At 34.6% G+C, this 25553-nt stretch overlaps 2 protein-coding genes across 2 annotated transcripts; both read left to right on the top strand.

Annotated features, from left to right (window-relative positions):
• Positions 1–1909: 1909 nt before the first annotated feature.
• LOC130711508 (probable WRKY transcription factor 13) lies at positions 1910–5004 on the top strand. The gene is made up of 3 exons (XM_057561177.1): positions 1910–2472; positions 2702–2938; positions 4613–5004. Exons 1-3 carry the CDS (start codon positions 2174–2176, stop codon positions 4782–4784), a joined length of 708 nt encoding a protein of 235 aa, XP_057417160.1. The 5' UTR covers positions 1910–2173; the 3' UTR covers positions 4785–5004.
• An 18980-nt stretch (positions 5005–23984) lies between these two features.
• LOC130732047 (protein ALP1-like) lies at positions 23985–25528 on the top strand. The gene is made up of 3 exons (XM_057584174.1): positions 23985–24566; positions 24672–24897; positions 24994–25528. The coding sequence occupies exons 1-3, from the start codon at positions 23985–23987 to the stop codon at positions 25440–25442; spliced, it is 1257 nt and encodes a 418-aa protein (XP_057440157.1). The 3' UTR covers positions 25443–25528.
• Positions 25529–25553: the final 25 nt, after the last annotated feature.

Genomic DNA, 25553 nt, shown 5'->3' on the forward strand with positions numbered 1-25553 from the left:
AGTATCATTTTTACTTCATTTCAATATATTTCTTATGACTTATAAAAAAATTCAGCTGGTAGTTTTTACTTCATTCATTAATTTCTACAAATGAATTATTTCGTCATTTAATGCTTAGTTAAGCAACTAGATAAAGTAAATTATGGGTATATTTTTCAAAGGGGTAGAGAAACGTAACTATGCGTTCAATGACTACATTGTTCCACGGTTTAGGCAAGCAGGATGTTATGCCATTAATTCAAGAGATGATGACAATATTATAAGGTTGGTGTGTAGAAATTTGAAAAATTAAGAGAGAGAGAGAGAAGAAAGGTAGGTGTGTATGGGATAGTTCAAGTTTAAAGGGAGTTTAATAACAAAAGGCATGTGAAAAGGCAACAAGCTTTTTTGCTCTAAAAAGTCAAATAGGGCCTATTTCAGCCATCATAATGATATATTCCCCAGTCGATGTGTGATAGATTTGCACCAAAGATTCACCATCATTGTCTTGTGATATTTCTTTTATACATGGTGCCCCAAAAGAGATCATCTTTATAATAAAATGATACAAAAAGAAACCCTACAAAGTGAAAGATATATGACATTACCCGGTTTCTTTTCCCCTTTTATTCGAGAATCAATGGTGAATGATAATTTTCACTCATATTTGATTATGCATCTCTCTTGTTCTATTATTGTGCACTCAACAGGTTTTGCTAGCTTTTGCCCATGTTATAATTATTATCTATAGTGACGGGCCTTGCATGAAAGTTTCATACATTTTTCAGGGTAATGAGATAAAGAGAGCAAACCTTGCTGGTGAACCATTTGTCCTGTATTGTTGACTTCCATGCCAGGGCGAAATTCCACTAACCCTCAAGGACATCGAATTTTTCCAAGCTTTATACGACAAACAGTACAATATCTGGTTGAATTGTTAATATAGTCCTCCTTTTCACATTTTTGCTTATTTTTTTCAACAAAAATATTCACCTATATATAAATATTTTCCTTTGTCGATATAGTTAGTTATTCAACCTAATATAATTGAATTGTGAGAGCATTGTTTTGTTGAATTCTAAAAAAAAGTTAAATTTGTCAAATGGTCAATGATATCTAAGATAACAAAAATGATTTGTATAACGCTGTTTTTAGCAAATACTTGCAGTTTGTAGTGCTTAATTTTTTTTGAATAAACTACAATTTGTTGTGATCGCAAATATCTGAATGTATGTTTGAAGGAAAACGTGGTACATGGATCTGCATTATTATAAAGATAAATAATTTAAGAATTATACAAATATTTTACTTTATTCTATATAAATAAAATGGACTAGAATGAGGTTAAATATCTCCATGAGATAAGTTACACAACCGGACCACTTGTTAGATATATCTCCATAAAAACATTTAGAAGTTAACATCTTTGGAAATTGGAACCCAATGTTTGTTTTTAATTTCTCAGTAGTTAAAATTGTTAGTTTGAATGGTTAGATTGAAAGTCAATCGTTATGAATCGAACTATTGAGAAATTTTTTGACATTTAACACACGTGAATGGAATTGTGATATCACTTCATTAAAACAAAACAAAAAGAATTTAATGAATATGCAGTGTCAGTGTAAAATAGTTTTACACTTACCTCCAATTGAATTCTGTCAAATAAGTATGTTTTTATTTTAATTAAAAACATACTTACTTTTTTTTTTACAGCAAAAACATACTTACTTGAGCAAACAATAATGTTTCATCTACACCTTTCTTTTGAGGTGGAGAGGTGGAATGGTGAGAGAGATAAGAAGAAAAAAAAAGTAAGAGAGAGAAAATATGAGATGTGATAGATGATAAGATAAGAGAGATAAAAATAAAAAGAGGTGGAAATGAAGTGTTTAAAAAATGAGGTGTGTACATATCATTACTCAACATTGATTGGATGTCATATCCATTAAACTAAAAAAAACATATTTGGAGAAAGGAAAGAGAGGCAAAGTGAAAAGGGAAAGTTGGTTGAGAGAAGTTACAAGATATACTTGAGCTCCTGGTGTAACCTCCAAGCCAAAGTTCGAGAGAAACCCTCTATTATTTCTGTAAAGTGAACCAACCACTTATCTCTCCCATTCATATCTTCTCCAACTTCAGGTAGAGATAGAGAAATATCTAGAGATTGGATAGGATCTCTCAAATCTCAATAATCATGTCAACAAGGTCTCAAACTATTGTTAACCACAGCGTGTTTGAAGAGCAAGATCAGATCCATCCACAGATGGGGTTCATTCCTTTCCCTGCAAACATGGCCTTTCCTCCTTATCAATCCTTGAAAACCCTTAATGAAATAGCTCCTTCACTATCATCTGAGGCTGCTTCTACTTCAAGTTTTGCAGAAACCCTGCTCACTACCTCTGTCCAAAAACCAAGAGAAGATCTCATCACTTCTACTTTGGGAGGAGGAGGAGATAATCTGCTTTCCTTGAACAGATCAAGAGTTGATTCATGGTGAGACAATATGCACTTTTATTTTTCACATCTCACCGTGCATGTCTAGAAACCCTTTACTATTGATTCTCAAGCCAAAATTCCATGATCAATTATGAGGAGAAACTTGTATGAGCTTATATAGAATTGATTCTGATGAAAGAGATGTTAATCCAAACATACTTTTGTTTCTTTAGTATATTAAACTTCATAAAAAAAAATATAAAGAGTTGAGTTTTGTTGAATGTAGGGCATGGCGAGAAGTATCTGATTGCTTGATCATGGGTAAAAGAAATGGAGGAGGTGATCCTCATCATCATCATCATCTAGGGGTATCTTCCATGAAGATGAAGAAAATGAAGGCAAGAAGAAAGGTGAGGGAGCCTAGGTTTTGCTTCAAGACTATGAGCGATGTGGATGTGTTGGATGATGGCTACAAGTGGAGGAAGTACGGACAGAAAGTGGTCAAGAACACACAGCACCCAAGGTAATATCCTGATCCTGAATTCAAATTTTCTCTCTTTTTTGTTTGGCTTTAATTATTAGTGAGCATTGATTAATCAAAGTTGAAAAGCATAATAATTTAATTTGTTTAAATTCCACATGTTCTACCTTTTCTTATCTGTCTTCCCCAACTCTTGACCCCTCTCTCATTATTGTTTCATACTTTTATGAGAGTTATATTTGGCTCTCTACTGTTTTTAGGATGTTTTAACACAAGTGCAATCATTAATGATATTGAAGCTAGATTTAACTTTTGTCTTATGGGAAAAAAAAACTATGTGAAAGAGATTTTTGTGAGTGAAAAGATCGATGTAAATTTGCCAATGCTAGCTAAAAGTTAGGACTTTCAAAGCTACTGGGGTCAGAGGGAGGGACTAGGAGGAGCCAAAAAGAAAAATGGAGATCTAAATTAATAATGGATTAAATGATAAATTTCTGAAACAAACTTGATACATCCATGAAAAATCTCTTTGCAGGATTTTCATATCTTGAAGAGTGTTACTGTGGAAACATGTATAAATAAATGTAGAAATTAGAAGGCTGGTTTTATTGTGTCTTTCTGTTGCAAAAATCTTATTATGTCTTCATGAAGCTACAATAAGTAGCTTGTTCCCTTAGCTTGCATACAGGATTGGGTACATTACATATATTATTAGAAATTATGAGGCCTATACTCAACCACAAAAGCTAGCTCAAGAGTTGAGGTTTGCACAACCCTTATAAACACTTGATTGGCCTTATCTCTAGCCAATGTGGGACTTCTAACACACCCCCTCACGTCCAGGATTTGAACAGACTGGAATGTGGGAACAACAACGGGTGGCCCAAATATGGGAGGTCTCCACACAACAAATGGATCTAGGATAGGCTCTGATACCATATTAGAAATTAGGAGGCCTATACTCAACCACAAAAGCTAGCTCAAGAGTTGAGGTTTGCACAACCCTTATAAACACTTGATTGGCCTTATCTCTAGCCAATGTGGGACTTCTAACATATATGCTTTTATTCTCACTGGGCTACACGTTGATGTAAGATCGGCTGGGGGGCAAAGCTAGAAAATATTATAAGGGCGAAGTGCTTTTTTTTTAACAGCCAATTGAATTAACAAAAAGTAACACTAGGGGTATTACAACCCATATACAAACAAGGCCAAAGCCAGAAGATAAAAGAGAGGAAGAGAGGATAAAATTTAGTTCACACTCTATTCAATCGACATTTTGTAATATTAGCCCCCCTAAAATCCGCCGCTTATATGTATGTCGATTGAATTTTGTCAATGAACTAATGTATGTCTGATAATCATTTCCGCTCATATAATTTAACGTTTGGTCCTGTCAAAATTATAAAATTCTGCCTGGGCAATTCATGCTTTTATGAAGTTTTCTTAATATTACAAAATTATAGTGTGTGTATATATATATAGGTGGTTTCTATGATACCCACAATGTATCATACATGAAGGATGTGATTGGTCCACAACAAAAATAATTTATATTTTCATTTTTTTCTTTTTAAAGACGGAGGATGTGATTGGTCCACAACCTTTTCGTGTATCATACCCACACAAGTGTTGTGGTATCGTAGCAAGCACCATATATATATATATATATTTCTTTGATTTATTGATGATGTTTGTTTTGGGCACTGTGTGCAGAAGCTACTACCGTTGCACTAAAGATAATTGCCGAGTAAAGAAACGCGTGGAGCGCTTGGCTGAGGATCCAAGAATGGTGATAACCACATATGAAGGGAGACATGCGCACTCTCCATCAAATGAACTTGAAGACTCGCAAACTCCATCTCAACTCGCTAACTTCTTGTGGTAGTATATACCAATTTAACTAATATTCAAATATGTATATTTCTATCTTAGAGGTTGTGTTATGTAGACATGAAAAACAGAATACGGAGAGAGGAATGAGTAAAATTATATTGACAGTATAGTATCTAGGAATCGATGCATGCTCTAGTTCATTGTCTATTTTCTCTCTTCTATTCACTGCAGCTCTCAAATTCACCTATTTCAAAAGCACACATAACATATAAAGTGACTGTGTTTTTCAGTTTTCAATCATAAGCCAGATCCCAAAATATAGTTCAAATAGTAAAGATCTAATTAAATAGAGAAAACACAAAATGTCACTACTACAAAAACACTGTTTTGGGACGGACAAATCCGTCACACAACAGTTGAAATTTCCGTCCCTAAATAAATTTGGGACGGTATGTGCGACTAAAATATTTCGTCACGATTTAGCTCGTTGCAAAGCTGTTGGGATGGAATTTATTATTCCATCGCGCGTTTGGGACGGAATATATTAAATTGTATTCATTTAATAAATTAATGCGTGATGGAATTGGTGATGGAAGAAATAAACTTTTTGGGACAAATCCTATTACTCCGTCCCAAGTTTGAGACGGAATATAATTATTGATGTTTTTTAAAATATTAATTTTGGGACAGAGTTGATGACGGAAATAGTGATTTTTATTGTGACGGAATTAGGACTAACACAGTTCGTCCCAAATTTTGCGACGGCGTTGGTTACATAAATATTAATAATGGTTACGACGGAAATTAAAATAATAAAGTATGTCCCAAATGTTGTGACGGATATATTCTGTCACTAAACTGTGACGATTTGAAACAATTTTCACGGTAATAGTTGGGATGAAATAGTTCTGTCACAAATGTAAAATTTTGGGACAGAATATCTCATTTGAGATTAATGTATTTATTACTCATTTCTGTTTATTTATTATAAATATTATAAATTTTTAAAATAAAAACAAACTATAAAACAACAATCATAGTCAAACAATTTCATCCATAAATATATCCAAACTTAAATATAATTATCATGTTATAAGTATAATTAAGTATCTCAAAGATGAAAAACATAGAGGTTCCATCAAAACATAAACAACCATGATTTATACTAAAATGTATCCATCCAACCATCAAATTTATTCATCACTCATATTGTTACTTGAAGCATCACTTCCTGGAACATCATGAGGATTATCTTCATCCAAATCCATTGCATCCAAATCAATGTTTGCATGTCTTGCAAAGAGAGCTATCATTTTATTTTGTCGAGAAATGGTAGCACTTATATTATCAATTGTTTGTTGCTGCTCTGTAATCTTCTGTTTTAGTTTTGCCTCAACCTCAACACCCATACCTCGGACAATATCACTATAGTTAGCATATTGTGATATGGAAGTTAATGCTTTAGCACGCATCCTTCCATCCAAACTAAGTTCCCTTTGCATTTCTTCCCCCAACTGCTTCAATCATAAGTGCATCATAATCAATTGGTTTTGGTTGACTAGAACTCTCACCATCACCGGCTTGTGATTGAGACTCGGCTTGTGAACAAAGATTTAGATAGTTGTCCTGACAAAAATGAAAGATTCCTTAATATAGAATCAATTGATACGCTTGAATAAGATAACGCTTACATTATAAATGCAGTAGTACTTACATAAGAATCACTTGATCTTTTATCAACAAAAGTCTGTGTCCCCTTCCTAAGATGACACTTTTGGAATATTTCACCCTTATTTGACATTCTTCCCAAGCTCTTATCATGTACTTGTTTAAACATATAGACATATGCTAAAAATATTAAAAACAATGTTCAAATGCAAAAAAACAAGGTTTCAATTTCAATATCATTATGAATCTGTTCACCAAAAAATTCAACACAAGCAGTAGAACAGTGTAGTCCATTATAATAACTAGCAAATACGCTCAATCACATAAAAATCAGTTCTAAAATTGGACATCCTACTCGTTGCAAAGCATTAATCAAAATTCATGTCACAAACTAAATACACGACGTCCAAAAATATAGAGCACATAAATATATACACTTAAACCTAAGCTTTCAAGAATTATATATAAATCTACTTACGACTCTAAGCACTTACTACATATTAGTACTCAACAGTCTCAAAAAATCAAAGGTACTACTTGGACACTGTTAATGTTGCATATAATGGTAACATCAAGACCTCTATCAATTCACAAAGAAGTCAAATATATGATAATAAATCTAACAGAATCAGGAATCCATGAAGGTTCATAAAAGAACTATTAAGATTATAACTCACCAATTCAAGTCCATGCTTAAATTGATTCATAGATCCTTGAGTATGTAATGAACCACCAGTATCTGAATGACGATTTGCAGATGCCACACATCGTAATGTTTAATAATCCTCATCTTCCCATATAGCAGGCAACAGAGGCCACACATTATCAAGAATCCATGAAGGTCTTGATGAAATATTTTCACGTGCTCTTGCCATTATCTTTCTGAGCAAATCTTTTGCCTTGGATTCCCACATAACCTTGATAGTTGATTCATGTTCACCAATCCATTTGTATTTTTCTGAAATTGTTAAATTACAATAAAAACATAAATTCAACAACAATTTTCAATTATAATAGTATACACTACTCATTATAGCAAGTAACATATATTTCCTTTAAAAAAGTAACATATTCAAATTACCGCCCACTCATTAAACCACAATAGTTTGATTCGATTGTTGCAACGTTTCTAATTGTTGTAAGGGTCATCAAACACAGACTTAATTGCGTTTGATATGTCTTTAGTAGCATTATCATCAGGATAAAAGCTGCAAATGTGAGAAGATGAAATATATTAAAAAAATCAAGTATGAAAGCATGTTAAGCTTAATAACTTTACAATTAAATAACTTCACTTACTATCTACGTAGAGGATAAGTCCAAACTTTGTTATCTGAAGGATCCTTGTCCAATGATAAATGTGTGTTATGAGGACCGGGTAAGGTGGGATCTGCAAATGGAATTGTTTCTTGGGGTTGGTTGTTATGATCATTACCAACTTGTGGAAGTGACACAGTCTCAGACTCATCATTTGGTGGTTGCTGATGATACTCTGGAGTCGGCGTCCTTTCTATAGTAGGAGATTGCATGGGTGAAGTATTTATAGGACCCTGTGCATTACTAGATGATGGAGCTGATGTATTCGGAGGTGACTGGGTCATATATTGAGTAACATTCCTTTGTTGTAAACTTGAATGATCAGATGTAACCCTACTTTTACTTTTACCTCCAGAACCAAGAGGTCGTCCTCTAGGTCGACTAGTACCAGACATCTAAAATAAGAATGAAAATATAAATTGTTTAACCATGTCATGTTTGTAAATATATGTATACAATAACATACCATTCAACAAAGATACGATACTACATATAATAAGAATTCATAAATAAAAACTAAAAGACGTTCAATTTATCAAATAAAAGAAAGAAATAAAAACAACTAGTCTAGCCAATCATCATCAGATTCAACATAATCTTCTGGAACTTCTTCACGAATTGAATCGCTATCATCAAAGTCTTCTTCAGCTTCTTCATTTTCATCTCTTTCATCCATGAGTATTTCATCTTCTTCTTCATAATCATTATCATCGTCTCGCAAGTTATTAATTTCTTCAATTTCGTGTATGACTTGTAGCACTGGAGCATTCTCATTTTCTTGGTAAGCATGTGTTGGGCTTCTTTCATAACCGCTTTCCTCAACAATGCTTCTTGCTTTTGTCTTGATAACAACCCACCAATTTGAATTATCACGTCGTCTTTCAGGATATGGTGTGTAATACACTTAAGTTGCCTTTTGAGCAATGACAAATGGTTCATATTTTGGATAACGCCTTTGTGAATGAACTTCAATAATTCCATGATGCTTATGTACTCTTGTTCCGACATCAGGGGTTGGATCAAACCATGTGCACTTGAACAACACAACTCTATTAATTGGTTCCCCTGGATACTCCAATACTACAATTTCATCAAGTGTGCCATAGTAATCATTTTCACATTGTCCGGAATTAGCTCCTCTAACACAAACACCATTATTAGAAGTAGCTTTTCCTTCACTCCATGGTGTTGTGTGAAACTTAAATCCATTGACAAAATAGATAGGCCATATGTGAACTATAGCCAATGGTCCCCAAGCAATGTCATTGATAAACTGACTGTGAGTTTCATTGCTTGATTGATGCACCTATTCAGTAAAAAGTAACTTTAGGTTCATTTATGATCTCAACACAATTACTTTGGAATCAACGAATACTTACATGATCTTTGAACCATTGTGGAAAATAATTATTAAAATTGGCCTATCCTCCTTGTAATTCAAATTGGCCTATCTTCTATTAAAATATTCTATGTCAACACTCAAATTGATGACATATTAACTTATGCATCTCTAGTCGCAAATAGATCATTCGCATTAAAGACAGGGACTCCAAACGCTTCCGAAATTCGCACAACCAGGAACACAACCCAACATAGAGGAGAACCATGACAAAGTAGAGATGGATAAAGGGGCAATCCAAAACGCACACAGCCCAAGAGAAAACGGAATTGAGAGCCGCAGCAAACCAGAAGCAAGCATAGAGAAACCAGGCCACCATAGTGAAGAATACCTGAAAGAGTTGGGAAGAATTAAGGAGGAAAGGAAAAGAAAAAAACAAACCTGACAAGAAGAGAACGAGTTGAGAAGGAACCACAAAAGTAAGCACTGCAGTACGACAGTTTCCACTCGGAACAGAAACAATGGCACCTTCACAGCTGACTGGCGCCACTCACAGCGGGAAGAACCATAGCGCTAAACATGATAAATTTTGGGTAGGGTTTCAGCTTTTACATTTCTTTTGATTTTTGAAAGGTGAATTTTGTTTAAGAGCTCCTTTTTTTTATATGTAGTTTGTTAAAAGATACTTACCTTTTATTTAAAAAAAGGCTTAATTGCACTTTTCATCCCTGATCTATACCTCTTGTGCAATTTTAGTCCCCTTTGTTTAAAAGGAGCAATTTTAGTACATGAAAGATTAATTTGTGGCAATTGAGTCCTTCCCTCAATTTTCCATTAAATTGTTAACGCCGTTAGTTAGCTCACATGGACATCATAAGTGAGGTGGAAATGCTATTCGCACCACCAAGGAAAAATTAAAATAACAAAAACAAGATTTTCATTTTTTTCATCATCATTATCTTCATCAGCTACTCCCTCCTCTAACTCTCACCAGTTCCTCACCGTCATCTTCATCATTTCCATCCCCATCATCTTACCACCACCATCACCATTCTCTTATCAACCCCGTTTCTCATTCTTGTTCATAATTTATTGGTTACTCCCATAAATCAACAAACAAACAAAACCCATAAATAGAAGAACCAATCCCTCCCATTCTCAATCCATTAAAACCCAACCGGCATCATTAAACCAGTTGCATCCATCAAACATTCAAACCCCACAAATCCAACACTGTCATGGTTGATTAAACAAGAAAGTCACCACTTTTAAACTGCAATTTTTTGTTACAGGAATCAGAATAATGAGGAGATTTTGATTAAACTGTCATGGTTGATAAAGTTACAGGAATCAGAATATGCCAAATTTTTAGAAATGTAAAAGGCTTGTGGTTGAGGGATTTGAAAAAGGAGGAAGGCAATAGAGAAAACCCAGTTGAGAAAGTAGATAAAAGAACCAAGCTTCAACCTTGATGAAGGTAGATCGAAGAACCAATTCTTGAACCTTGATGAAGGCGCCATCTTCTAATGCAACTAAGTAGCCCAAAGCTGCTGGACCATCTTGGCTCGTGTGTATCAGAATGTGGTGAATTTGTGGGGCTACTGTGTCTATGGGGCAGAAAAGGGAGTGGTGAGTAGGAAGAAGAAGTGTAGCGGTGAGATGATTGAGTGGAGGTGATACGGTAGAGAGAAGAAGAAGAAGAAGAAGGGGTGGTGGTGATGCCCAGAGATGAAGAAGGACCATTGTAATTTCTTTTTTTATTATTTAAATTCCACATTTTTTAATTACGTGGATGCCTATCTAGAATCCTAGTGGCAGTAGTGTTAGTGACACGTCATTAATGAACGCCACATATGCCAATTTAGACGGAGAACTAACGGAAGGACCCAATTGTCACATCCTAATCTTTAGTGTACCAAAATTGTTCGTTTTAAACAAAGGGGACCAAAATTGCATAAGGGGTATAGATCAGGGACGAAAAGTGCAATTAAGCCTTAAAAAAATATTGAAATCAAAATATTTTAATCACAATCTATGTGTTTTAAATTTGTGATATAAAAAAGTAGTAATATTCTAAATTGAAATACGTTCAAAAAATATTCTAAATTGAAATAAAGATAAGGAGTGTAAAAAGTTAAAATTTGTTTAATTTTTTTAATAAAAGTAATAATATTTACTTTTTTTTACAGTGAAGATAAGATTTCATTGGAATAAAAAGGCTAAAACATCTTATCGAATACAAGCACTAATGCAAGCTGGGAAATTTTCCACCCAAGTCTCATCACAATGAGTGAGAGAGTACCTAGCTAAGTCATGGGCAACCTTATTTGCATCCCTAAAAATATGAACAAAGGAAATATTACGAAATAAAACACTAAACTTCTTAATCTCATAAATAATCAAGCCAAAGTATGTAGTGTAGGTACTCCATCATTGATAGCACGCACTACCTTCAACGAGTCAGACTCAACACAGAGTTTATAAAAGACATGCTCCAGCGCAAGTTGGAGACCACTAATAAGATTTACATATCATTTAAATATCGATTTCATATTAGTAATAGATATGATAAAAGTATATTATATTTAATAATTTAACTATCTTTTTAATACTAGTATGTGGTTATGATGAGCCACTGAGATTGAGATTAACATATCATTATGTTATGATGAGTCTTAGAGATTGGTTATCGAGTTGTATTAGGCCTAGTAGGCCTTGTACGCAACACGAAGCCTTACATGGCCTAATAGAGCCTTTGATATATGAAATCTCATTATATTATGACGAGCCTTAGTGATCATCATGAAACCCAATAAGGTTAGATGAGTCTCGAAGATCTAACAAAGTATAATTAGGGTAGATAAACCATCGAGGTCCACATGAAGCCTTATTAATTGGGCCTGCCGGACATTGAATATCAACTAGACAACTCATTAAATTGATGACCCCAAGATTGAGATGAAGCTTAATTAGGCTTCATAAACAAATATTATTTAGATTTATCTCTAACTTAGAATAGAAAAAGAGACACAATAAACTAAATGAGATAAAAACTTGATCAAATAAGATATAAGATTTTGGGAAAATAAAAAATATATATCTTATTTTTTCATTATATTTTTTAAAGATTTTGTAATTTTAAATTTAAATTATTATACTTTCTCTTAAAAAGAAAGAGTATTGCATAAATCATTAAATTAATATTAGTCTTTGTCTCATTCTTTAACTTTTCCTATTGTCATCTCCACAAACTTGTGATCAAAATATCATCTAGTTGTCGTTCTCAAGCAAAATCAAGAACTCGATATCTGTACATTTCGACAAGTAGACAACTTTGAAGAAAATAAACAGATTAGATTGGTTCGGTCCCGTAAATAAGTTGGTCTAACATTTCATAGATCATAGTCTGCAACGCTTAAGTATGTGGCTTAGAAGGCTTGTCTGTGAACCAACCAAGTACTAAAATTAAAAAATAATATAAAAATTATAATAAATATGTATTTGTATTCAAAATAGTAAAATATAGTAGTGATTTTTTACAATTTTAATTAATTTTTAAATGTGTAAAAAATATTGGTCAATGGGTCCACGATGATATTCATCAATTATAAATGTTTAAATGGGGACGAAATACGAATTGTCGTCCCAATATTGCGACGGGTAATTTAAAACCGTCCTTTAATTGTGACGGAATGTACATTTAGTCCCATATTAATAGTATTTGTGACGGATTGTTGTTGCAAATTTCGTCACTAGTTGGGACGGAATAATTTTGAACTCTGTCCCAAAATTTGGCGTCATGATTCCCACAAAAAAATATCAATTTTTTTGGGACGGTATTCATATTCCGTCTCTAAATCGCGACAATTAATATATACCGTCCTTAAGTTGTGACAGAAAGTACATTTTGTCACAAAATAATTGATATATTGTTAATTCACCCTTGTGACGGAATGTTCTTGCAAATTTCGTCACTAATTGTGACAGAATAATTACGAAACTCTGTCCCAAAACTTGGCGCCATGTTTCCCACCAAATATTTAAAAAATTGTTGCGACGGTATATATATTCCGTCCCGAAATCGCGACAGTTAATATATTTCTGTCCCTAAATAGTGACAGAATATATTTTTTGTCACAAATTAATAGATATATTGTTAGTTAACCCTTGTGACGGAATGCTATTGCAAATTTTGTCACTAGTTGGGACAGAATAATTACGAAACTCTGTCCCTAAATTTGGCACCATGATTCCCACCAAAAAAATTAAAAACTATTGGGACGATATGTATATTCTGTCCCTAACGTGTGACAGAATGTATAATTCCGTCCCAGTATAACGAATCTATTTTAAAAATCATTTGTGACGGAATATTATTGTTCATTCCGTCACACATGGAGACGGAATAATTAAAAGATTTTGTCCCCAATGTTAGCGCCTTGTTTCCCACCAAAATAAATATTTAATTTGGGACGATTTATATAAATTCCGTCCCGCCAAATATAATATTTTTTAGGCTTAATTGCACTTTTGGTCCCTCACATTTGCCTTTTGTGCAATTATCGTCCCTAAAGTAAGAAAATAGCAAAAAATGTCCCTCACTTTGTCAAACGACAGCACTTTTGGCCCTTCATCCCTATTCTGTCGAAAAACTAACATTTTCTGTCAAATATTTAACAGTTTTCTGAAGAAAAAAAATTTAATAAAAAAAAGAAAAATGAAAACCCCATAAAATTTATGATGTTCTTCATCTTCTTCAATTATTTTCCAGAAAAAATAAGAACAAACTCATCATCAACAACAAGCCACCAAAACATTAGCCTTTCCCCTACAACAAACCAGCAAAACACATGAATTGAGATCCTTCTCCACCAAAACATTATCTTTTCCCCTCCACCAAACCAGAAAAAGCATGAATCGAGATCATTCTCCAGCACCAACACCTTCAACCCCACCTCTTTAGCACTGGTTAGATCTGAGTATGAGACATAGATTGGGTCTGGATTTGCGTAGAAGTGAACTAGACTTTATTCTCGCTTGTGATTGTGAGCACTACACAGAAGAACCATGGTTGAATCGAAAACCCCATTCTCTACCTCGATTTCCCTCGGGTTCTTCCTCTTTTCTACTTGCCCTTTTTCCATTTCTCTTCAATTTTAGGGGGAGAAGGGTGCTTGGTTCATGGGTTTGCTCAGTTTTTTAGGGATGCTATGAATTGGGATTCTTCTTCACCCACCTGGATCCTGAACCTGAAAGAGGTTATCGTTGTTTTTAGATCTGTGACAAGAAGTAAGCAAGATTGAAGGTTATAAGGATCATGGATTTGGAATCTGACACCCCTTTCTACCAAATTTTGTTCTGTCAAGCCTTCTCATTGCATATCCAGCATTACGTTCCTCTTACATGATCCTTCATGTTTTTGTTGTGATTTAAATGAATGTTAATAGATTAATGAGTTGATTCAGAAATTGGGTTTCAATGTTTTGGGTTTTGATGGTGTTGAAGCCCGAAGGTGAACGAAGAGGATTGAAAAAATAAGTTTTTTTTTTTAATTCTTTTTTCAAAAACCGTTAAAATTTGGACAGAATAGGGGTGAAGGACCAAAAGTGTTGTCGTTTGACAAAGTGAGGGACGTTTTTTGCTATTTTTTTACTTTAGGGACGATAACCGCACAAAAGGCAAACGTGAGGGACCAAAAGTGCAATTAAGCCTATTTTTTAAAAACATTCGCGACGGAAAATTATTGCTAAGTTTGTCACAAATTGGGACAGAGTAATTAAATTATTGCGTCGCAAAAGTTGGCGCCATGTTTCCCTCCAAAATAAATGGCTACATTGGGACGGAATATAAGTGTATGTCTCCAAATTGCGACGATAAATAAAAGTTCGTCCCTAATTTGCGACAACATAAATATTCCATCCCAACATGTTAAATTAATTTTTTAAAAAATCTTTGCGACAATAAAGCGTCACGAATTCCGTCACTAAGTAATTATTTTGGGACGGAATAATTTCTCGTCGTAAAATTCTGTCTTAATTCGATTGTTTTCTAGTAGTGTGTCGGTCTTCGTGGTGTCTCGTATGTTGGGTTTAGAAGTGTGCGGGTCTGATTCATGGTGAGCGGACTTGTCAGGTTGGAGTAGAAGTCTTACCCAAAAATCTTAAGGTCATTGGGATTGCAACTCTCCTGCTTGTAAGAAAAGTTTCCAAAATATATAAACTTGAAAATATGCAGTGTATTATTGATTATATCAATTAATGTTCAAAACTTTATTAATATCTTGAGATCGTCTAGTGGTTGGTAACTCTTTATGCTACTCATAAGTGCCAAATTTACTTAATTTTGATATCATTCTTGGGCACTTATTAGGGTTAGAAATGTGAAATAGCTATCAAATTTACCCTCAATTGTGAAGATGTGGTTTACTAGAGGTTCTTGTAGAATCTAAGAGTTAATTATCAAATTTTGATGTAGGAATGAATTGGGAATGAAGATTTGCTTCAAAGAGGCTTGAATCATAAGAAAGCATCAAAGAATAGTGCTTGGCTCAGAAGTTTGCTCAAGCCATCTTGCAACAGAAGGTTTTGATTGTTTGACTCAGAAGTTTGCTCAAGCCATCCTGCAACAGAAGGTTTTGAGTGTTTGGCTCAGAAGTTGGCTCAAGCAAACATTTGGTCGCTTGAGCGGTTGAAAGGCGGTTCCCAATTCCTTCACGTTGAAGAAAGAGTTTGCTTGAGCAAACTATGGACTGCTTGAGCAAACAAAACTGTTATAAAAGGAACAAACCAGCGTATTTTACATTGACAGCGGAAAATTAGGGAAACATAACAGAGAACTCGTAGAACTGAGGATAAGAAGATAAGTTTGGACTTCTTTGATCATCCATCGAGGTGGGAATGCTCAGCGGACGTCACAGATCGTCATCATCTTCTGGTTTCTCTTTGTAAGCCTTAAAGCATCCATGGAAATGGATTGCTAAACCCTTTTTTTGTTGGATTTGGATGTAACCTTTAACTATGATGTGTTCTTCTTGATTTCTATATGTAATATAGTTTCTATCACATTATTCAATGGTTGTCTCTTGTTCTTAATGATATGTTTTAGTTTGCGCACCTAGAACATATCGCTTGATTCGGCGTAAGAGCGGAAGGTACGGCGTCTAGAGTCCAACCTAGGATTAACCATCTAATAAACCTAATGTCCAGGAATGGAAATAGGCTTGTTAGTCATTTAAACACCTAAGCTTAAAGATAACTTAGTTTTTATATGCATGTGAGGAATCAATGTTTAGGAAAGTGAGTTATATATATCCACTCATGTGAGGAATCAATGAAGTAGGGTAGAACTGGTGTAGATGAATCATAGATAAGAATGAATTTGCATATAGAATCATAGGACACTAGTAGTTAAACGGTGAACTCCAAGTCCAACAATTTTCTCATCTTGATATCTATCCTTTTTATTCTCGCTTTGTTTAATTTACATTACATTAGCATTTGATCACTAAAATCATCAACCTTTTGGAAATCCATTGCTTGAGTAATTTTACTAGAGAACGACATTTGTATTAGCAATTCCCTGCAGATACGACAAAACCCTATGTTATACTACAATTGAATCTTGAGGATTTTAAAAGTAGTATCGGTATAGAAAAATCTCTCATCAGCTACCTACATGTACTGGGTTCAAGTCCTACCTTTTGGTATTTTGTTAATTATTTTAAATTATCTATATGGCAAAAAGACGCATCCCTTGGATTCAAACTAGCGACCCCATGTGTGTTGTAACAAGCGTGTCCACCAAATGAGCCACTAGATTAGTTGTGTCTGTTGGTGAACATGAATAGTATATAACGGTTTCTAAAGATGTTTCTCCAAGAGAGGATGTTAATATCTTTATAAAAAGAGATACTATGGCAGCAAAATCTGAGACATACATATGTACGAAATTGGGATCATCAAAATCAATTTATCTCCCATTTACATTATTCTAAATCCTCCTCCACTTCACTAATGCAAGAGTGAAGTGTGGGAATCATTTTTCTGTAACTATTATCAAAGGTAGGCTTGGTGTGTTAGTGTAAATCACATCAAGGTCTTCAAAGTATCCTGAAGGGAATTCGCCGTTTTTCTCCATTGCATCCAATATACATTAATTGGTGGGGCGAATTGAACCTAAAGGTTAGTGTGCATACACGCTTTGAATCTTCATGTGTTTTCGTCATCAACATCTTCATCAGTCCAAGTGTTGCAGCATCTCCCCAACAGATTATTTCCCAACAATATTTAGGTTCAATTATTCGTAATCAATGGCTGCACCACTCATCTATCCCATTATACTACCTTTCCTTCTTCAAAATGCCTCAAGGAGTGATCAACACTTGCACAAAGATTATCCGATCCTTCCTTTGGGGATGGATGGAAGATAGAAGAAGCATAGCCTGGGTGAGTTGGGATGCCATTTGTAAACCAAAGGAGCTCGGTGGTTTGGGGTTGAGAGAATGAGGAAAGTTCAATATAACTCTATTGGGAAAATCGAGGTGGAGAATTTTACACGAGCCAAGTAGCTTATAGGTGAAGGTAATTAGGGCAAAATATCACATCCCAGCCGTAGGTGACCAAGTTGTGGTTGAAGATAAAGCTTCAGCTTGGTGGCGGGATATCTTACAAGTTAGCCCTGAAAGTTCAGAAGTATGTTGGTTTGACCAAGGTTTGAGTAGGCGCTTGGGGGAAGGTAATGAGTGCAGGTTTTGGGAGGATGTGTGGAGTGGTTCTATATGTCTAAAGGATAGGTATTGGAGGCTTTTTAACCTGTCTAACCAAAAGCTGAATTGCATAAAATAGATGGGGCAGTGGGAGAACAACTCATGGAGTTGGAGTTTAACTTGGCGAAGGCCTATCTTGGCTAGAGACGAAGCTATGGTAGAAGAGCTTAGGGCTAAAAATAAGACAGTAGATCTTACAAAGGGCAGGAAGGACAAGTGGAGTTGGGAACCTTGTAGCGAAGGAATTTACACGGTGAGTTCAGCTTTCAACTTTCTGCAAAATCTAGATGGAGAAGCAACAAAACCGGCTTTTAATGCCCTATGGAAGATCAGAGCACCCTCGAATACCTTGGCATTTAGGTGGAGGCTATTATGGGGGAGGATTTAATCGCGATTAAGCCTGAGATCAAGAAGTGCCTTGCCATCAGATGCTTCCCTTTTGTGTGTCTTTTGTGGAGAAGCAGAGGAATCAACCGAGCATCTCTTTTTTAATTGCTTGTTTTCCTATAGTGTCTGGATGTCTGTATACAGGTGGCTGGGCATCAGAACAGTGTTGCCTGAAAGTGGCAGTACCCATTTTCTCCAGCATGGGGCTGAGTTAAAGATGTTGAACCAGAGGACAGGAGTTCTATCAATGTGGCTGGCGGTAGGCTGGTCTTTATGGCTTCTCCGAAACAAGATAATTTTCAGGAACGACCAACAAAACGCAGCGCAAGTTCTGGAAATAGCTCAAATCTGTGCCTGGAACTGGTTGCAGATCAAGTCGAAAGGCTTTAAGTGCTCTATGTATGAATGGTTGTCGAATCCGGTGTTGTGCTTGAATTGTCCTTGAGAGAGCTTGGGTTCAGTCCATCTCAAGCTTTTGGACGTTGCTGCGTTGATCTAGAGACATATTGTCTCTCATCTGGTTTTAGTTGCTCTCCGTGTGGCCTTCATAGTGTTGGTTCCTACTTTTTCTCCTCGTTTTTCTCTGTTTCCCGTTGCTGGGATAGTTTGTTATGGCCTGGTATTGGTTTGGATTGTACATACCTTGTTTTTGTTTTTTGGTGTTTGGCTTTGAGGTACCCCTAGTACCTCTTCATATATATTATACTTTTGCATACCAAAAAAAAACTCAAAGATATGACATCTAACTTTGTGAAATTGGACAAGTTTGATGGAGACAATTTTAACCGATGGTAGAAAAAGATGCAATTCCTCCTTACAACCTTGAAAGTGGTGTATGTTCTGAACACCACAAGACCATTAGAGAAGGACAATGAAACCATGACTGAAACAAGAGGAAGATCAAATGGGATCAATCACACATATGAATAGAGGTTAGTACCCACAACCTTTCTAACTTGTGAAGACTATAAATTCTTAAGACTCATCTTCTACATGCTTTAGTATGATTAAGTTTACATGTGATATCATAGCATGTGTTAGAGAATTGGTAGTTTTCCTTTAATGGTGATTTTGAACCATGGATAATGTCTTGAAATTTCTATTAATGTTTTTGAGAACTTAAGTATATTGATTTTCTGCTGCATGAGATTATGTGATTGCTGCAATATAAAATTATTAATGTTCATGTTTGAATTTGTTTGATTTTCATTCCTTATACATGAATGAATGATGTTATGATATTAGAGTTAATTGTTTATATCATAAGAACACATAATTTTTTATGATTTCTGCTGCATAATTGCAAAATGAATTGAGTTGTAATGATTGACATCATCTATGTGATGTACATCAGTTGATGATATTTATTGTCATAAATTTACTGAAAATCTACTGTGATAGTGATGTTTTGGAAATGGACTCAAATATGGGTAATAAAACTTGAAAACTAGTAGATCTTCTACCAGGACCCAAACCAATAGGTTGTAAATGGATTTTTAAAAGGAAAATGAAAGTTGATGGCACTATTGATAAATTTAAGACTAGACTTATTGCTAAAGAATTTACACAAAATTAAGGTATTGATTATTTTGATACTTATGCACCTGTTGCAAGAATTGCATCAATTAGAGTGCTATGGGCACTAGCTTCCATTTATAAATATGCAATTCATCAAATGGATTTTAAAACTGCTTTCCTAAACGGAGAGTTGGATGAAGAGGTGTATATGAAACAACCTGAAGGGTTTGTTACCAAAGGACAAGAACATAAAATGTGTAAATTGACTAAGTCGTTATATTCGTTAAAACAAGCACCCAAACAATGGCACAAAAAGTTTGCTTAAGTTGTGCTTGCTAATGGATATAAAATAAATAAATCTGAAAAATGAATAGTAAATTTCAAAATGGAAAAGATGTTATGATTTGTTTATATGTGTATGATATATTAATCTTTGAGACTAATTTAAATGATGTAGAAAAGACTAAATCTTTCCTATCCAAAAGTTCTGATATGAAAGATCAAGGTGAAACAGATATGATTTTAGGAATTAAAATCATAAGAGATGGTGAGAGTATTGGTTTATCCCAATCTCACAATATTGAGAAAGTACTTAAGAAATTTGATCATTTTGATTGCAAATCAGTTTCTGCCCCTTTTGATCAAAATACTAATTTACAACCACATAAGGGATGTCCTATAGCACAACTTGAATATTCAAAGGCAATCAGATGTTTAATGTATGTCATGACCTGAACTAGACCTGATATTGCATATGTTGTTGTTAGGTTAAGTCGATATACATGTAATCCAAGTAAAGATCATTGGCATGCTGTTAATAGAGTATTGAAATACTTGAAAGGGACAATTGATTATAGTTTGACCTATAATGGTTATCATTCAGTTTTGGAGGGATATACAGATGTCAGTTGGGTAACTTATGTAGAAGATCATGCTTCCACTAGTGGATGGAACTTCAACCTTTGTGGAGGTGCAGTTTCTTGGGGTTCAAACAAACAAATTTGCATTGCCGACTCCACCATGGCTGCAGAGTTTATTGCTCTTGCTACAGGTAGTAAAAAGGATGAATGGCTAAGGAATTTATTATATGAGATGCCTATTTGGCCAAAACCAATGGCACCAGTATCCATACATTGTGATAGTCAGTCCACACTATCAAAAGCATACCGCCAAGTATGTAGTCGAAAATCCAGGCATATTGGTTTAAGGCATAGCTATATGAAGGATTTAATTTCAAATGGAGTAATCTCCATAGTGTTCGTAAGAACTAAAAAGAATCTTGCAGATCCGTTGACGAAAGGTCTGACAAAGGACATGATGTTGAAGACATCATTGGAGATGGGTCTCAAGCCTATATCTAATTGATCACCAATAGTGGAAACCCAACTCACAATTAAGAAAAAATATTTTTTGAGTTCAATGATGAAAGTACACTCTAAGAATAAAGTAGTAGGATGAAGTTTTTCTTCTTAATAGACATATAACATATATTTGTTGGAATGCATAATTATGGGCGCATTTCTGATATAGTCTACCTATATGATAATGAAGTGGGGCCGCTTCATGGAATTAAAGAGCTTGACTCTTAAATTCTCATTAAAAGATATGTGACACAAGACCTTATTGAATGAGTCAAATCTAAAATTCTTTTGATAATACCGAGATTTCATGTCATCATGTGTAAGTTATGCACACTTGTTCTATTAAATAGTTGGTTCAAAACTTGTCTACCAATGTCTATTCGGGACAAGTGAAACTCATTATCTTACTACGTAATGGTTCAAATCGTAAGATACCATTATTGAAATCATGATATTTTCAGAAATATGGATTAAGTTATATTTTGTAAATGGTGGGGGATTATAAGAAATATTTCCAAAATATATAAACTTGGAATATGCAGTGTATTATTGATTATGTAAATTAATGTTCGAAACTTTATTAATATCTTGAGATGGTCTAGTGGTTGGTAACTCTTTATGCTACCTACATGTATTGGGTTCAAATCCTACCCGTTGGTGGTGAACATGAGATACTGGGGCACGAAATTGAGATCATCAAAACTAATTTCTCTCTTATTTACATTATTCTAAATCATCATCCGCGGCGAATTGAACCTAAAGGTTAGTGTGCATACACGCTTTGAATCTTCAAGTGCTTCTGTCATCAACATCCTCATCAGTCCAAGTGTTGCAGCATCTCCCCAACAGATTATTTCCCAACACAACCAATATTCTATTGATTTCGTCTCCAACAGATTATTTCCCAACACAACTTATATTCTATTGATTTCGTCTCCAACTTAGCAATGTGATACTTCCTTTATATATGTTCAACACTCACTCTCAAGTTCAAGGCTTGTACTCAAGCGGGAACCTCATTGACCGTCGTTTTTATTTTTGGCTTATACTCCTTCAGAAGCTGAGTTTCAGGTCCCATAACTTTTCCCTTTTGTTGATATATTTTTCCTTAATGTTATAAATTATTGTAACATTTCTATGTGACCCTGTTGGGTTCAGCTCTATATTTATTTTTATCCCTCAATCCTGATTCTATACATTATAACAATAATTTTATATATCATTTTCTCTCCTTATCTCTCTCCATATCCTGATTCTATCAGAACCTACCTGGCTGAACTTTCATCTAAATTTACCCAGATGGATCATGAATAGAGACATACCAAGACATAGGGCCCGTTTGGTGCACCGTATTAGGCCTGATTGTATAAGCTAATACAATACGTTATGGGCTTATCAAGTGTTTGGTGCTTACATCGTATTGGATTATTTTATCCATCAATCCTTCTAATACATCAAAATGATGGATAATTTAATCCATCATCTAAAGGGAGGATAAGGCCTGATAAGTTTTGATGTATTAGCTACTTAAAAATATTCCAACCCTACCCTAGCCCCATTCATCTCGTAATCGCTCATCATGTTCTCCATCGACGTTCCTCTTCTGGCTTCTGTCACGTTCCTCTTCTAGCTTCCTCTCTTTGACGACTTGATTCATCTTCTTCCTCTTCTTTCTCCTCCATTATCAAGTAAGTTATTTTTCTCCATGGATATTTTACAATTTCTCACCTTATAATCTCTTCTGTTTTCTTTCATCGTTTACATCATCCTTGTTATGAAAATTGTTAATTTTCTTATATTGAAAATTGTTTGAGTAGTTTCTTTGTGTGGGATTTTGTTGGGTAAAATTCATATGTTGTGATGCCTCTGTGCATCGAGGGGGCAGTGGGGTGCCTATGTCCAATTCATATGTGGTTGATATTGTCTTCATAGAGGGGAATCTCTGTGGGTGTATGGTGATTAGAATTGTCTGGCTTAAATCAGTTTATGTCATATGTGCTGTGTTTATGCAGGTGGGATTTGTGTGTTTATGCAGTTTATTTTGTCAATTTAGTATGAGGATAATTCATTGAAATTTGCGTCTGTTATATGACTTATATCTATAGTACTTTTGGCCTAAAACTTGACAATATCAATTCATTGAAATTTGACTAAAACATGTTAACTACTTCACTCAAAGTCAGATTAAAATGAAAAGAGAAAGTGTCCACTGTACAAATCTACCTCAAATAATCTAAGTTAGTTGGTTTTACTGGTAGTTGAGTTTACTAGTTTTTGTTTGGGTTGTCAATTGGTGTGAGATCGGTGGTTCGTGCGTGCTGGGGGGAGGGGGTGATATGTTTTATTGGAGGCTTTTGTGTCTTGTGTGGGGTGTTATGTTTTTGCAATTGTTTTGAAGTGTATGCTTGTTTTTTGTACTGTGTCTCTGCAATTGTTGTTATATTGTGTTATGTTTTTACCAAAATATACCTAGAACAAAATTAAGAGTTTGTAGTTGCTTGTGTTGTCCACTCAGAAGAAAGAAAGGTTAATAAGGAATTTTAATCAGTTAACTCTTTGCTTTATTAGTAAATTTTAATCATTTAAGTTTTAAAGTTAAGAGTTAACTCTGCTTTATCCTATTTGTTTTGATCAGTTGTGTTTAGGGAGGTGTGGCATGAGAAAATTTAATATATGTTTTTTCTTATAAAAACCTAAGTTGCGATTTAGATTGTTAAATTATTTCTGAATTAAAGTATTTGTAGTTCAAATCTATAAATTACTTTGACAAGTATGATAAAAATTTGTTTCTATATATTGATTAAAGTATGATCCTATGGAATAACTTGTATAGAATCAAAATTGTTTATGTATATAGCTTTTTAGATAATATTTTAAATTTTTTAAATTTTAGGTGAAATGGATCCTAGTAAAGGTTCTGGTCCAAATCAGTGGTTAAATGACCCTAATGAGTGGCTTAATAGTACAAGTGAGCTTCTCAATGCCTTGTCAACTTGTTTGATAATGGAACAAGCTTTTTTGGAGAAGACGATTGTATGTATTCTATCATACCTACAATTATGTCAGGTGGCTAAAAGGCAATATGAGAGGCTCCAAGAGAGACATACAATACCAAGGGTAAGAGAAGAATCAAGAGTGTCATTCATGAGTAGGCTAATAAATGATGATGTTACTTGTGTGGAACAGCTACGGATGGATACCAACACATTTCGTGTGTTGTGTTCTCTTCTACAAGTTCAGGGTAGGCTAAAGGAAGATGGGTTAGTGCCAATAGAAGAACAAGTTGCGATGTTTCTACACATATTGGCTCACCATGCTAAAAATCGTGTCATAAAATTTAAATTCCAAAGATCTGGAGAAACTGTTAGCAGATACTTCAATTTAGTGTTAAGTTCTGTCTTAAGGTTGCAAAAGAATTTACTTAAAACACCAGATCCGATTCCTGAGGATTGCATTGACAATAGATGGAAATGGTTTAAGGTATGAATTACATTAGAGATATTTTTTCTTATTAATTATCATATCCTTTCTACATATATAACTAAGATTTAACATTATTAAAAGGAGTTTCCTTATGTATTTTAGGGTTGTCTGGGGGCACTAGATGGAACTTATATTCGTATTAATGTCTCTGAGGTTGATAAACCAAGATATAGAAGTCGGAAAGGTGAAATTGCAACAAATGTCTTAGGAGTATGCTCACGAGACATGCAATTTATATATGTGCTACCAGGTTGGGAGGGTTCAGCTTCAGATGCTAGGGTGTTGCGTGACGCAGTTAATAGGAGAAATGGTCTTAAGGTTCCTACAGGTACTAATATAATAACTACTAATATAATAACTGCATTCAAATTCAATATTTTAATAAAATAAAATTAAATATTTAATTTATTTGTTATTGAAATAGGAAACTACTACTTGGTAGATGGTGGGTATACAAATGGAGAAGGGTTTCTTGCCCCTTATAGAGGAAGTCGATACCATCTTAGTGAGTGGAGACATCAACGTGTTCCAACAAATCCTAGAGAACTGTTCAACAAGCGACATGCTCAAGCTAGAAATGTGATAGAAAGAACATTTGGATTGCTGAAGATGCGTTGGGCAATTCTCAGAAGTCCTAGCTACTCTGTTAAAACTCATAACCGAATAATTATTGCATGTTGCTTATTGCATAATTTTATTAGGAGAGAAATGTCTGTAGATCCATTAGAAACAGAGTTGGAGAACATGCCTACCACTGAAGAGGTAGATGAACAACCACATGATAACATTGAAACTATTGAACCAAGTGCAGCTTGGACTGCATGGAGAGACGCTTTGGCAAATGAAATGTATAATGATTGGGTTAATCCTTGAGGCCACTTGTAGTGATTTTATGTCTGTTGAGTTTGTTTGATACACCTTGAAGTGATGGTGTTTTCATTGAATTTGGAATTTTTTTTTATGGAACTTTCATTCAATTTGCTA

This window comes from Lotus japonicus, chromosome 1 (genome assembly GCF_012489685.1).
Source record: "Lotus japonicus ecotype B-129 chromosome 1, LjGifu_v1.2".
In the NCBI taxonomy this organism is placed as follows: Eukaryota; Viridiplantae; Streptophyta; class Magnoliopsida; order Fabales; family Fabaceae; genus Lotus; species Lotus japonicus.